The sequence below is a fragment of the Pistacia vera genome, unplaced genomic scaffold (assembly GCF_008641045.1).
Source record: "Pistacia vera cultivar Batoury unplaced genomic scaffold, PisVer_v2 Contig570, whole genome shotgun sequence".
Lineage (NCBI taxonomy): Eukaryota > Viridiplantae > Streptophyta > Magnoliopsida > Sapindales > Anacardiaceae > Pistacia > Pistacia vera.
The window spans coordinates 1,164,121-1,179,208 of record NW_022196413.1 but is presented as its reverse complement, the minus strand read 5'-3'; the positions used below and the strand labels follow the sequence as shown (position 1 = coordinate 1,179,208).

Here is a 15,088-nt window from a genome sequence, read left to right as displayed (position 1 = left end):
TACACTAGTTGAATGAAAATCCAAATCAAATATTTCAGGTGGATAGATATTCATCTGTCATACCTTGTCATAAAATAGTTCAAATAAACAAGCATAAAATAACCCTCAAAAATACAAAACACAATACATTTGAGTTCATATCATCCAGAATATTGTTGATAAAACCAACTTATTCAATTGATTGATTTCTCTCCCTCATTAGAAATTGAGATGGAGAAAAAGAAAGAAAAAGAAGTGTCTACCGCCTCAGAGTATGCAGAATGTACTCAGCGTAAAGGTCCCTGCACCAAGTATAAGGGAGTTCCTCAGTACTGCAGGAACCTTGTAATACTAAAGGGAATGATATGCCATCAGACTGGGGAATAAGCAATCAAAGGTGAGATGGACTTACATCGAGTACTGGATGGCTTCAACAGCAGTTTTTGAAGGTAAAAAGTCGTTAACTGCAACCTCCTTGTTCTCATTTTTTTTGTCTGTGCAATGTGGTAAGAAATCAATATTCTTCACATTGTAAAACAACCCCAGCGAATCTAAATTTAATTGAAGTCTTTAATTAACTTTTAAATGTAAGATTGGAAAGGATACAATCTTCAAAGAAACGACGGATCTCAGAGAGGCGATGAGGAGCAAGCTCTTTGATGTCAGTGTAGTGCTTATACTCTGGATCATCAGCACATACTGCAATGATCTTATCATCTTTCTCTCCCTGAATAAGAAAAAAGAAAGCAGTTATTGCCTAAATCTTATGAAAGAAATTTTTACAGTTCAGTTTTCTCAAAGTTTAGTAGAGCACCTGATCAATCATAGGCATCAGTCCAATGGCCCTGGCCCGCAAGAAGCATCCAGGAAGGACTGGCTCCTGTGCAAATCATTACTAAAGTATTTATGGATATCTTTGCTAAAGTCAAGCATGGGAGTTCAGAAAAGGTAACAATAATTACTAATAGACTAAAAAGGTTCGCACAAAAAAAAAAAAAAAAAAAAAAAAAAATAGAAAAGGAACCAATAGGAACATGATAGTCATTTGGAAATTTACTCGGTATCTCCCTAGCAAGACCCTTGAAAACATTGAAACTAAAATGAAGAAACTAGAAAGATTGAAAAACTTTAAGTGAAAGAAGAGAAATGACTCAGCCAGAATAGAAATTGGGGTACTGTCATTTCTTCAACAGTCAGACACCAGGAATTACAGAAACAGTCAGGAGTTAGATACAAGGGATATTGGCAAATAACTTGAGAACTTAGGACCACAAAGAATGAACTATAATCTTAGCAAATTTGATGTAAAAGTTGCGAAAAAGTCAATAATCTCCATTATATTTGAGAAAGCATTATGTTCCTCCATCACCAGATCAAATTAACTATTAAAAGGTGTTTCCCTTGATACATAAGTTGATATAGGTTACCTGCATGAGAACCAAAACATCCATCGGATCGTTATCTTCACATAAGGTGCGAGGGATGAAACCATAGTTATGAGGATAGACCACTGATGAATATAGAATCCGATCAACCTGAGCATACAATTGAAAAGTAAGAACAACTAAAAACGGAGAGATGAAAGAAACAAAAAGGAAACACATAGAGAGACAACAGTTCACACCTTAATCAGTCCTGTTTTCTTATCAAGTTCATATTTAACCTTACTGCCCTTTGTTATCTCCACAACCTGACAATTTGAAGAAAGAATTCAACAAGAAAGAAATATCCAGGTTGACATTGAAATAAACTGCTCAATATGAAGAACTTGGATTACTTGGAAGCTATTGCTTTGAGAAAGACAAACCAAAATTGAGAAAGAATAAAACGAATGATTTGCTTATATATTTTTACATCTGAATCTCCAACCAGTTTCCTATTTTATATATTTCCCCCTTCTCAAATGGGGGAAATTACGAATGTATATGCTAGTGTGTACCAACATGCTAGAAACTAGATTGCTGAAATCCTTTTCCTAGTCTATTCATTCACAAGTTTTAGCTCAAGACTATTCATACATCTTTACTTTATACAAGCTAAAATTAAGACATACACAATTGAAAATGTTGGGGGCGCCAGGTCCTGCATGCAAAATGTTGCAACATGATTAGTTTCCCTTTCCCACTCTTCAAATATGCAAATAAACTCTAAGCATTCAAATATGTTGACTATAATGGGAATTACCAATCTCAAGATCATGCCAAGGATGTGCTGCCACTGATCTCCTTGACAAAGATGAGAGGATCCTCTCATTCAGACGGGGAGCTGGACGCTCCGAAGCTTCACTGTGATTCGCTTCCTCACTCATCTCTGACCAGAAAACAAGTAATATTACGTACAGTAGTAACTGGATTGAAACGAAATTTATGCAGTCACTGGATTGAATAGCTAATTACTTAAATAACATCTCTTGTTGTAATTTTATAAAGTAAACAGATTTTGGTTACTGTTACTGGGGAATCATAGGCATAAATATACACCCATATTAAACAAATAATGAACAGCCATAACTATAAGAGTCAAACCAGTCCAATTGTTTATATCGGAAGTAAGTTGTAATATATCCACTATGACCCACAAAAGATAGTTGCGTATAAAGATTAAAAGTTGAAGCTTTCGATCCAGAAAGCATATAGTGATAAAGATTAAAGAAAGAAACAGCTAAACGTACCTTGATTGTTGAAGAAGAGATGAAGAATATGTTGGTATGGGTAGGAGAAATAGAGAATAATGTAGAGGCAGAGATCCTAAGCTACAGCCTTAAAGTTCTTATTTATAGCGTAGAAAAAAGAGAAGAGTTGGTCAATTTTTACAGGCAATGCCTCGTGTTTGATGTTGGATTGAAGGCATCTATCTACCCACTTCACATCCACTATCTTGGTCCAATTTTTTTTTGTAAAAACTTCATCTCTATTCTCTAAAGAAAAAAAATTAATGAATTAATTAAATATAAACCAATATCTATCATGATTGTAGCCACTAAAAATGAATTTTTGCAAAAGAATGAACGTTAAATGTATTTGTTTATGAATGACTGATAACATTCACATTTAGGATGCTAATCTACCCCTTTTTTTAAGGATAATTAATAACGTTACCTGTTTCAATAATTTTTAAATTTATATTAAAAAATAATAAAAAGGCTTTTTATTCTTTTGCTTGTATTGATGTGACATGGGAATCCAAAAATCCAGAAGTGTTCATAACAATGTTTAGTAAGCACAAAATAAAGATACGGCGGTAATTACATGTAGGTCCTTCATGGACTATGCCCCTTCCTAGGATGGCGGTTCATGCCATTCTCTGTAATCTAAGAAAGCGTTACAATGTCCAACATACCCTTTTTTTTTTTCTTTTGTTAATAGAATTAACCCTCCCACACCGCTCGTGCAACCACATCATCCCCTCCCCACCCTTCCCGTTTACAGATTTGGCCGTCCCCGCCTACTGCGGTGGATAGGAAGAGGAGAGATTCGCTCCCAATTGTTTCACCGTGATGGATTTGTAGTGGGGTCATTGTCATGGCTTTGTTTCCAACAATAAGTCTATCCTTACAAAGAAGCCTACAAAAAAGCTTACAAAGGTAGGAAAAAACAAAAGAAAAACGAAAAAAAGAGAGAGAGAGAAATGATGAAGGGTGGAGATTAACTTTGTATGCCTCTTTTATAGGTTTCTTTATAAGAGTAACACTATTGTTGTTTCCAATTGGGGGTGGGCTTCTAATTTAATTAGAACCATACTATACTTACTCACCATCTTACTAACCATCTTACTATCCTTTATAAATATAACGCATAGTACTGGTACTATACTCATAGTACGGGTACCATGTAAAATTTTAACAAAGGTTGTATGGCAGTTAGTACAAGTGGTGAGTAAGCATAGTGTTTTTCATTTAATTAAACAAAATTTAATATTTTATTAAAAAAACAGTGACTTGGGCCCAAGTTATTTAACTCAAACCTGAAGGATAAATATAATTAGAGCAAAAAACAACATGTTCTCACACGAGGTTTACTGAAATCTCAAATTCATACCGTGTTACATTTATTTCAGATATCCGCCTTTAATCTAAGAATAATACTTTGAGTACTAATGGATGAGTACTAATATGTGTACTAATTAAAGCATAGTACTCGTACTATGCGCATAATACGAGTACTATGCTTTAATTAGTACACATATTAGTACTCATCCATTAGTACCCATAGCATCACTCTTAATCTAACACCCTTTCTTTCATTTTAAAAGTTTAAAGTTAAAAGCGTCAAAACTTCATTTCTCTCAACTCACCGCATTGATTGCCTTCCCATCTCCTCCTTCTTCATCTCTCTTCCATTATGACACAGGAACTCCATTTTACACTTTTTTTTTTTTTTTTTACCCATTCTTCCTCTTCTTCTCCTCTTTTCCTTTTCTTTCTCTTCTTCTCTTCTCTCTTCTAGATTCTGTCATTTTCTTCTTCTCTTCTCTCCACTAGTTGCTTCCCCTCGCCATCCCCACCAAAACCCCGACCAGTTTGCTCCTCGTTTGTTCCTGAAAATTAAAGAAAACACAAGAAAAATATTAAAGACATGTGCATCTTAAAAAAAAAAAAAAAAAAAAGTGAAATGAATAGTTCTCAACATGAACATGATTATTGATCAAAGATCCGAGTATTATGTTTGTACACAAATCATTTTCACCCTATAGCAATAAACTTTTTTTAGTTATGTATTATAAAATAAAAAGAAAAAATTGTTGAGGTAAACCCTGAAGACTGTTGGGTGATGACAGTGAGCGGCGCGGCCAGATGGCGTTAGGGTTTTGGTGGGGATGGCGAGGGGAAGCAGTTGGTGGAGAGAAGAGAAGAAGAAGAAGAGGAGGAAGAATTTGGTGGAGAGAAGAGAAGAAAAAGAGGAAGAATATGGAAGAGAAGAAGAAAGAGAGAAGGAAAAGAGGAGAAGAAGCAGAAGAAGAGGAAGAACGGATAAAAAAAAAGTGTAAAATGGAGTTCTTGTGTTAGTCATACGACTCACGATTGAAGCGTGCCGTGGCGTGGGTGGGGTGTTTGTGGATCTTTTGATGGCCTTTTTCTTTAATCCTACTCGTTTATCAAAGTGCTAGTTGAGTGGGAAAGCATCTTTGATTGAAACAAATAATTCTACAAGAAAAATTCAACTTCTTTTCAATATTTTTAACTCAATCCCCTTTCATAGTTGATGGATAGTGAACAAACTAGAACAAAATCTTTTCAGGAGCAGAATCAGGTAACATTCATTATCATACAATTGATGACACAGACATAACTCTGTTTAAAAACTAAAGCCATTGCAAAGATATAGAAATAAAATAACAAGTATCCATATTCTATACATACAATACAACTACAGCTTGCTTGTAGTATGCATAACCTCACAATAATTTATCTCCACCACATAGAACTAGCTGCAGCACATAACTCAATACAAGTTGCTAATCCACTCCATGCGACAATTTTTCACATAAATGTTAGCCGACACCACAGACACTGCAATAAGTTTGAGGAAAGTGAAATGGACTAGTCACTTTGTTGCTGATATCTAGAACGGCAATTCAAGGCACATATATAGAGTCTGGAGACATTGATATCATCTGCAGCAGACTTGAATTCGAAAATGTTTCTTCCAATGCAGGTCCCCTCTTACTACCGCCATCAATGCTCTCTTTTGTTACGTGTATAAGCTCCTTGGCAACATCAATCATACCAATTTTGCCATCTCTACCAAATAACAAACACCTAGTTGCAAGGTCTGCAACTATCTCTATCTGCTCTCTTCGAAAAATCGGTTGCTCATGATAGTAAAGAGTTGGATCCACAATTTCTTCTAGCTTCCCACTTCTTATTTTTTGCAATGCTACAGTTGGCTGGTCCACATGTTTGGAGCCTGTAATTATCTCTAGAAGTAATACACCAAAATCATAAACATCATTTTGTTGACTTGGCAAACCTTCATGATTGTTGCATGAATTAGACCCAATTTCAGGGCCGGTGCTTAGTAATCCAAACCCAGCTATTTTAACGGAATAATCTTCATCTAGAAAGACGTAACCGGATTTGAGGTATTGGTGGAAAATGGGAGGAGAAATCTCATACTGCAAGAATGCAAGAACACTAGCTGTTTCAGCAGCAATGATTAACCTCTTATACCAATCTAGGCCAGTTTTGTGTTCACTGCTTTGGCGCAAATGTTCCTCCAGGGTACCATTTGCAGGATACTCATAGACTACTAGTGGGCTGTATTCAGAGTCAATGCAGCATCCAAGGAGACGGGCCAAATTCCTGTGCAAAATTGCTGACAAAACCTCAACCTGGGACAACACTTGTATAAGGTCTCTTTCATTCTCACATCGTACCTTGTGTACAGCTACATGTGAACCATCCCCTATGACCCCAGCATAAATTGAACCATTTGTGCTTTCTACAAGTTTTTGACCGTCTTTAAATCCTTTGGTTGCTTCATCTAGCTCGTGGTAAGTAAACAACTGAGTCCTACAAGCTTTACGGAATGAAATTGTACTGTGAAAATGGCCCTGCTCATGGTCAAATGCACCGGCTTTACCAGGTCGTTTCAGTAGACAAAAGAGAGCGAATAAGGAAGCAATGATGAAGGCTGGAGCAAGAACACCTGCGTATTAAGCATGGCGTGGTACATGATTTTAGAGAACAATGTCATTTATGTAATGTCATAAATGCAACTGGATCAGAGTGAAGTTTCAATTATGTTTTACCAGTTAAGCAGAAACTGAAATTCTGTGCATAAAATTTTCAGTTACCAAAACAAATCTCATTACCACCATTCGTATGTAAATGTCAAACACAGAAGGGTCAATCTTGTGATTACTTACCAGCTACAATTACAACTTCTTTTTCACTTTTTCTTTTGGCGAAACAATCCTTGCCTTATGCTTCCCGTCCATCCTTGATGCAGGCTATCAAAAAAAGAATTCCAATACATGGGACAATGTTGTCACTTAAAACTATTTTTGGACACGATTATGTTTATAAATGAACCAACATAAGTTTGCTTTTAAGGAACATGACACAACAGAGAAAGCAAAAGATTCAGTTATGGCTCTTTCAGATAGCTGAGGGCTTCTACAAGAAGGTTATTAATTAGAAAAATTCCCCAACTTTTTTTAAACAGTAGTTTACATAGTTGCCTTTGTCATGATGATCATCTCATAAAAAATAATGACATGGGCTACTTTAATGATGTGAATGAGATGCACTAATAATGAATTCAATGAATCGGGTCCTATCAGTAACTTTGATAACAATCTTATATCTTTATCTTCTATGCTAACATGAGCCCTGTTTGCGAATGCAATTACAAAGAAACCATACATGTTATAACTCGAAAATCCAGGAAATTCAAAGCTCACTTGAACAAATGCTTCCCAAATGACAACTATGTCAATTCTCATCATGCTTAAAATGAAAATGATGGTAAAAAGCTTTAACACAAGGAAGACAAAGTGAAAAGCTACTCACATTTTATGCATCCAATTCCATTAGCAAATCCATCTCCTTCAAAACCATCCTGACAGAAGCACCTGACACCTGCTTCAACTGCTGTGGCATTAACTATAATTGCATTGCTAGCACAAACTCCTTCGGATTTGTTTCTAGGAATAGCCCACTCTAATTTTACGCCACGCTTCCCAGTATTAGTTCCACGTGAAACAACCCAAGACGAAAACCCCCTGCACCCAAACTTGGAAAAAACAGAAAAGCCATCTCCGACGTGCCATACACTGTGATCAGATAGTGGATAACAACAGGCAAGTGACCCTTTACTGTTTCCATCACAACCAGGCAAGTTATTTGTTTCACAACCCGCTTTACACAAAGAAGAATCTTCACAATCATATAAACCAATAACATTGTCAACCGAGACACCAAAGTATTCATTTCTTCCGAAACCAAAAGAATTTAAATCATTATACTGTCGACAAGAAGTGATCTCTGGAAAGTCAACTAGCACTCCATCAGTGAAGAATTCAAGCACTCGATATCTTTGAGTGTCGATGTTGAGGTATAGGGTAGTTGAATTCAAGCAAGATAGTTTAAAAGCAGTAGAAACTGAAGAAGAGTTATTTAAGTGAAATGGAAAAGAGATATTGAAGCTACCACATTTCTCATTGAATTGTATTTGTTGACATTGCCGTGGAGATTCTTGAAGTGAAAAGGAGATAGTTGATTGATGAAGAAGTGAGAAGAGAATAAAGGAAGTTAAATACAGGGATAACATTGCTGAAGAAATATTCAACAAAATACAGTGTGTAGAGAATATATCTCAAGGAAAGGTTTTAAAAGAAGAAGAGAAGTGAGTTTTAAAGTGTTAAATGTGGATACTTCCATTTTCATAGCCTTTTTGTTAGCGGAGCAGTGTTGTGCCATGTCAAGATAAGACCCACAATAAGGAGGACCCGGAAGGCCACGTGGCAATATCGGGGGGTGAGAATGGTGATACATTGGATTGGAGGGAGCCATAGAAGTTGGGGAAGAGGAGACGATTGGTCTCAGGAATGGGTTACAGCTCGTTTATATCGTACCATATGGAATTGTGTGCTTTGTGGGGCGTGGCCTATGAGTTTAGCACTTCAATTTATCTTTTCTTTCTCTATAGTATAAATAAATGAATACCATCGTTACAATAATAAAAATAATCAAATGTATAATGGGTTTGGAGCATTGATAATAGAAATTTTATTGTAATAATGTATGTATGTAGTTTGAGAATTACGGAATGTCAGATCTATAGGTTATCTTAAAAAAATATTTAGTTTACTATAAACAATGTGTGTGCAGAATTTCAAGCTCCAAAGCCCTTGAACGCCACGCGTGGTGGGTATCTTAGCGGCTTTTTGGGTTACTGGGTGGTGACATCTGTGTTTATGCGTTGGTGATTATAGTTTTTAGTGCTAAATTTTGGGTATACTTTTCTCGGTTCTGCTTTAATCTTTGTTTTGGGATACTAAAATTTGCTTGCTACGTGCCACGATCTTTAAAACATTGACTAAGAAAGTGGTAAATAAAACAATATCAGGCTATCAGCATGTGGTCCGGGCCCAATAAGTTGTGGACTGGTATGATCTGAGTGCGCGTTGCTGCTTCCTGCATCACCCACCAGAACCCATATTGAAGATTCATGGATCATTGATGGTTAATTAGTGGGTCCAATTGTAAGAATAAGTCAAAAAGTTTGAATTGAGGAAGAGTCCATCATGGAAAAGTTACAAATCTTGTACTAAATGAAATCCACATCTACAGAAGTTGGTGTTCCTGCAGAAATCATGACATTTGGAATAACCATATACACATGTAAATGTTAAGTTATGTTCAAACATACATGATACAACTACATGGTTCATGTATGTTAAAATATTGTCAAATCCTAAACAATCATATATTATTCCATATGATGGAATGGGATTAGATAAATATTTTATTAGCAGGAATAAGATTATTATCATGACATTTATTGCATCTACTTAGTCTTAAGGCCATTGTATCTATATGTATATTTTAAGTTTGAAAAGGAATAAATAAATAACAAACTTAAATCAGGTTAAATAAGTAATGACACGTGTCTGCCATATATATACACTGTTAATTAAAAAAACAAAAGTCAGCCGAGTCTTGGTATGCAAAATCCAAATCCACTCAGCGACAGTGTCCTCTCGGACCTCTCTCTCCAAAAAGTGCTTCACTGCGCTGCTAACATCGGCGTCGTTTCCACACACACTCTCTTACACGCACACGCAAGTGTAAGAAGAAATTAATTTAAAAAAGAGAAAAGAAAATAAAAAACACAAAAAATATCTTCTTCTTCATCATCACCATCAATTCTCTTATCGATACAACAAAAAAGATGATGTTTTACAACTGAAACAAAACAAAAGACAAGGAGTGTTGTGTGGTTACTTTTGATGGATCCAAGAGAGGTCCGATTAATAGGAGAGTACATAGTGGGACCGAGAATCGGGTCGGGTTCTTTCGCGGTGGTTTGGAAAGCCACCCATCGTCAGTTGGGTACTGAAGTTGCTGTTAAAGAGATTGATAAAAAGTTGCTTAGCCCAAAAGTCGGTGAAAATTTACTCAAAGAAATTTCCATTCTCAGCACCATCAATCACCCCAACATTATTCGTTTCTTTGAAGCTATTGAGGTCTTTTTATTATAAATATTACTCTTTTTTTTGTTTATATCATGTTGGTTGCTTATGTTATAATGTTTTTGGCAGACTAAAGAGAGAATTTATTTGGTTTTGGAATACTGTGATGGAGGTGATCTTGCGGCTTATATTCATAGGCATGGCAAAGTATCAGAGAATGTTGCCAGGCATTTTCTGAGACAATTGGGTATATTCATATATGTATTTATGTTCTTGGCTGTTAAATTTCCTAACTTCACCTTGTACTTTTAAGTCTAGGCAATGTTCAATTACCATTAACGTTAACTGAGTAACTGGGTGTCTGTAAATTCGTACTTTAACCTTATATTGCTTTGAATTCAACTAAACCACTATTACTGATTATGCCAGTGGCTATGTTTATAAAGTGTGTACTTTAAATAGGTTTAGGTAAATTCAAGCTCCCATGATTTGTGTTTAATATTGTTTATCTGTTTTGCTATCTGTTTAAGTTGTGCGTTATCTTGTGCAGCTTCAGGATTGCAAGTACTTCACGAAAAGCATCTCATTCATAGGGATTTGAAGCCACAGGTATTATGTCTTATGCTCAAAGTGTAATTCTGATGTCACTAGTTAGACTTTTCCTAGATTACTTTATGGTCAAATGTGGTCGATTTATACGTTTGAATGATACAAGCATTGTTGGAATTTATAGGGTTCATATATAGATTATGCATATATTTAATCTTATATGAGTTTTATGTCATGGTCAAATAGAATCACTTTTACGCTTGGGTTGAAATACTAAATTGGACATTTACTAGTTTATGTCTTCGTGATTCTTGCTGCTAAATCTTGACAGAACTTACTCTTGTCAACTAATGAAGCTACTCCGGTATTGAAGATTGGGGATTTTGGTTTTGCAAGGTAATTCTTTTTCTTTTCTTTCTAATTCATAGCATGTCTAGCAATTCTGATTTCTGCTCCCTTTTTCCTTATTGATATGACATTTACTGCTGAGCACTATGGACGATTGAACTTCTATGGTATTTGCTTATACGTGTTGCTTTCTGATGCTTTTTAAGAGTTTTTATAATGTTCTCCATCAATATTATTGAATCCAGACCTGCAAATTATCACAGGTCAAAAAGGCCTTATTGTATTATCTGGCTTCCTACCGTGATCCATGAAAACTTATCTGGGATACTATATATTCTGTTATTCTGTTAAATGACTTAATGTTTGATTATCAGGATTCAAGTGAGCCTCACAGGCTTGTTGGGTCTTCAGGTATATGCCATTAGAAAGCAAATTTGAATTATGCTTAATACTGTGGTTATATAATAGGATCTTTATCAATTTTTTATTTTCAGAAATATTTGACATACTGACCTGTTGGGTATCTCATGGAAAAAAGTTCTTTCATATTATCCTGTAAATGCTTCAAGTGCCCTGATTGTTTTTTTGGCAAATTTCTTTGGTTGATTGATTTTGTAAAATTGTCACTTATGAAGTATTAAAATTTGAAATATAACACTGATATGTCAATTTCCTAAAATTAGTTTTTGCACTTGGTCATCTGCTATATTTATTTGTGTGCTAGGTCGTTGACGCCCCATGACCTGGCCGACACTCTATGTGGTTCACCATTATACATGGCTCCTGAGATTATTCAGAATCAAAAGTATGATGCAAAGGTATGGAAATACATCCACTTACCCTCTCTTATATAAACTTTAGTACCATATTTTTTTTAATAGTTTTTTTAATTTTCCAAAGCTAATGTTGGTGTGTGCAGGCCGATTTATGGAGTGTTGGGGCAATATTGTTCCAACTGGTGACTGGAAAGCCACCATTTACTGGCAATACTCAGTTTCAGGTCTTTGGAAGATACCATATTATTTTTTGTTACAAGAAATTTCTGATTTTACTTTCATTAGCAAAGCTAAAAATCAACAAAGATGGCTAAAAATCTGCAAGTCGTTTGTTTTTCACAGCAGCTTTGTGCTTATTCTGGTTATCTTCTACATACAGCTTTTTCAGAATATTTTGGCATCCACTGAGCTGCAGTTTCCACCAGATGCTTTAAGAGAACTACATCCAGATTGTGTGGATCTCTGTGGAAGCCTTTTACGCAAAAACCCTGGTATTTTGGGAATTTGCATTATGCATCAACTATTCATTAGAAGAGCTTGCATGCTCTATTTTCCTAGAGAACTTCATTTAAATCTAAACTTTATTTGACAGTTGAGCGAATAACATTCAAGGAGTTCTTTAATCACAAGTTCATAGGAGAGCTGAGGTAACCTTTTAAAGTTTACATTTTGTTATGGTATATGTTGGGTATTAGGTATTTTTTGTCCTTTGTATTCCTTTCTATTTTGATCCTTTAGCAGGTAGGTCATTCAACCTAATTAGAATATTTATTGTATATGATCTGTAGGCAAACAGAGGATGCTGAATTGGGTTCTCCAGTTCAACCTACAGAACCAGTGTTTGAGCAGTGTAACCCTTCTGCTTGCAAGGAGAGGCCTCCCTTACAATCTGGGTGTTCTGCAGACTCAAGCAGAAATCCAGAATCAGCTAGTTCTTCTTTATGTGAAAAAGTGATACTGAAAGCTAAAGATCATGGAAGCACATCAAGCACTAGAGGTGTTCATGACTTTAATGTCAAAAATTGTATTTGATAGGATGAAGAAATCTATTGATGACCATTGTTCATCAGATCCATTTAAAGATTTCTTTCATGGTTTAGGATGTTCATGTTGAGGCTCAAATTAAGCTTAAGTTTAATTTTTCATCTTTCTATTCGGTTGCAGATTTAATGGAGTCCATTGAGAAAGAGTATGTTCTTGTCAACTCTCATATTGCTTCAGTGGATGCTTTTTCTTTCTACCTTGATACATCTGTGCAAGATAATTCCACTACCAGAGTTTCTATCTGCCCAAAGAAAAATGACCATTTAGCAGTTGCTATGCACACAAAGGAGTCGGCTGCTGGATGTTCTGGTGCTGCTGAAATTTCACAGTTTGTTCCATTGGAAACATCATGTGGATCAAGTATATTAAAAGAATTGCAAGGACTGACCATATTGCATCCTTCTACTAGGCTCCAGTTGTTACATCAGTATGTGCATGCTCTTACGGAACTGGCACAAGAAAAGGTGATGGCCCTTTTTCTTTCTCAGATGCTTTCTATACCTCATTCTTGTTGCTTATCATGAAATGGTATTCCAGAGGTTTAAGTTATGGCTTAACAGTTAACTTGTCTGGTACTTTTGATGTTTAGTTTTTCATAGCGTGTGTTTTTATTTTCTGGCCAAGAATGGACTAAATAGGGAAAAAAGAAAAAGAATTTCACTAGTCTTATTTGTAAAAATGTTAGTGCTGTAATTTACCATACATTTTGTGTACTATAATTACTAGCTGAAGACTGAAGAATATACTGTAGCTTATGAATGTCTCTGAACATTCTTTTCATGTGTTAAAAGGTTTCTTATACAAGCTGGATCATGTATGCACTGCCACGCTTAGTGCATTTTGAATTTATCAGAGTTGTGCTTGCTGTTGTTTTTAGTACACTGCAGGACTCTTTCCAGAATCATTTTCCGTTGAGCTGGTTGTTTTGGCTATATGGAAGAAGGCTGTTGTAATCTGTGGCTCCTGGCTGACCTCTACACAGAGTGAATTACCAGGTGGCAGTCTCGCCGATGAATCGACACCTGTTCAGGGTGGCAAAGTCTTGGTTCCAAATTCAGAAGACAAAATAGATTTTAGCAGCCCTATTTCTGTTCGCATGTGGGCAGAGCAAGGGTTTGTTGTTGCATTGGATCGTTCAGAGAAGTTATCATGTCATATTCAAGATATGGATGGTTAGGCTATTTATCAATGCTTGCCTGCTCCTTGCAATCTTAAGTTTGCATTTTACTCAAAAACATCTGTCAAATACTATTGCAGCTGCTGCTGAGATGCCTGATGCTTTGGAAATCATATACCAAAAAGCTCTTTCTGTCGGGACTGATGGTGCTGTAAGTAAACTTTTTCATACTTGCTGTTTATTCTTATCTTGAATCCTCTGTCATCCTTTTTAAAGACAAGCCTCATTTTAGGTTGAGGAGTACATGGAGAACAAGGAGAGTGCCGCAGCATTGTACTCTAAAGCAATGCTTCTGCTTTCATTCATTGTGGGAGAAGCAATGTCTCTGCAACTAAAACCTCCATTTATACTAGATCATGTTAATAAGAAGAGAATCCAAAGCTACATTAACAAATTGCAGTCACGACAGTCTAACTTTATGATATCAAGGCCCACTCACTCTTGAACAATCCCCCGATTTTGTCATCAAGTAACACATTGACTGTGAGGCTATGTTCATAACACCAGCCTCTCTTACAATTCTACTTACCAACATATTTCGGGCAAATCATGGTCATGCAACAGGCAATTGAAATCTTGGTTTGACGAGGAGAGGGATACAAACTAATAGCTGTTGATGAAGAAATGACCAGGAAATAACTCGAGTCTTGACTATAAATAATGTAATGTATATGGAGAATGTTTATAACAGACGGCGCCGCTCAGAGCAATATGACCACCTAAACCAAGTACGCATAAACAAAACTTTCTATTCTTTTTATAGGCGGTAGAATGTGAATATGTCTAGAAATTATCCCTCTCAAAATCCCCCCTTTTTCCTTCAGTAAGTGCATATATTTTTCATTTTTCAGTTGTATATATAAATATCCATGAAATTTTGTTTCCTAATGAATGGTAAATGTTGGCTGTGAATAGCATATTCTTTTTTTTTTTTTTTTTTTTTTTGAGGGGTGGTGGGGTTGTTTCAGAAAATGTCGAGCTGAAAAATTACGATAGTCGACAGTAAGTAGGTCGTAATTACCAAAAACACCATAATCAGTTAGTCAGCAGATGTCCACTGGCACTGGCTAATAGAAGT

At 35.9% G+C, this 15,088-nt stretch overlaps 3 protein-coding genes across 3 annotated transcripts; 1 reads left to right on the top strand and 2 right to left on the bottom strand.

The window, feature by feature from the left end:
* Nucleotides 1-78: 78 nt before the first annotated feature.
* LOC116108899 (soluble inorganic pyrophosphatase 1) lies at nt 79-2,726 on the bottom strand. The gene is made up of 9 exons (XM_031395144.1): nt 2,651-2,726; nt 2,164-2,289; nt 2,033-2,061; nt 1,604-1,669; nt 1,407-1,514; nt 794-859; nt 586-706; nt 392-473; nt 79-281 (listed from the first exon to the last, which is right to left on the bottom strand). Exons 2-9 carry the CDS (start codon nt 2,285-2,287, stop codon nt 239-241), a joined length of 639 nt encoding a protein of 212 aa, XP_031251004.1. The 5' UTR covers nt 2,288-2,289; nt 2,651-2,726; the 3' UTR covers nt 79-238.
* Nucleotides 2,727-5,293: 2,567 nt separating this feature from the next.
* Nucleotides 5,294-8,252, bottom strand: LOC116108931 (probably inactive receptor-like protein kinase At2g46850). The gene is given in 3 exon segments (XM_031395167.1): nt 5,294-6,626; nt 6,847-6,930; nt 7,493-8,252. Coding segments are annotated over 3 exon segments (1,917 nt in total). The 3' UTR covers nt 5,294-5,553.
* Nucleotides 8,253-9,656: 1,404 nt separating this feature from the next.
* LOC116109010 (serine/threonine-protein kinase ATG1a) lies at nt 9,657-14,922 on the top strand. Its single transcript, XM_031395263.1, has 13 exons — nt 9,657-10,170; nt 10,246-10,363; nt 10,667-10,725; nt 10,997-11,061; nt 11,738-11,831; nt 11,933-12,013; nt 12,169-12,280; nt 12,382-12,436; nt 12,578-12,786; nt 12,954-13,297; nt 13,711-14,005; nt 14,091-14,161; nt 14,243-14,922. Exons 1-13 carry the CDS (start codon nt 9,934-9,936, stop codon nt 14,453-14,455), a joined length of 1,953 nt encoding a protein of 650 aa, XP_031251123.1. The 5' UTR covers nt 9,657-9,933; the 3' UTR covers nt 14,456-14,922.
* The last annotated feature ends 166 nt before the right edge of the window (nt 14,923-15,088 follow it).

What these genes read in the sequence shown, in the direction of transcription:
- LOC116108899 (XM_031395144.1), bottom strand. Translation starts at nt 2,287, where the DNA reads ATGAGTGAGGAAGCGAATCACAGTGAAGCTTCGGAGCGTCCAGCTCCC. An exon ending in TGATGCCTATGATTGATCAG is followed by an intron (nt 707 to 793) that starts GTGCTCTACTAA and finishes TTTCTTATTCAG; the next exon opens with GGAGAGAAAGATGATAAGAT. An exon ending in CCGTCGTTTCTTTGAAGATT is followed by an intron (nt 474 to 585) that starts GTATCCTTTCCA and finishes CACATTGCACAG; the next exon opens with ACAAAAAAAATGAGAACAAG.
- LOC116109010 (XM_031395263.1), top strand. Translation starts at nt 9,934, where the DNA reads ATGGATCCAAGAGAGGTCCGATTAATAGGAGAGTACATAGTGGGACCG. An exon ending in ATCAAAAGTATGATGCAAAG is followed by an intron (nt 11,832 to 11,932) that starts GTATGGAAATAC and finishes TGGTGTGTGCAG; the next exon opens with GCCGATTTATGGAGTGTTGG. An exon ending in CTGTCGGGACTGATGGTGCT is followed by an intron (nt 14,162 to 14,242) that starts GTAAGTAAACTT and finishes GCCTCATTTTAG; the next exon opens with GTTGAGGAGTACATGGAGAA.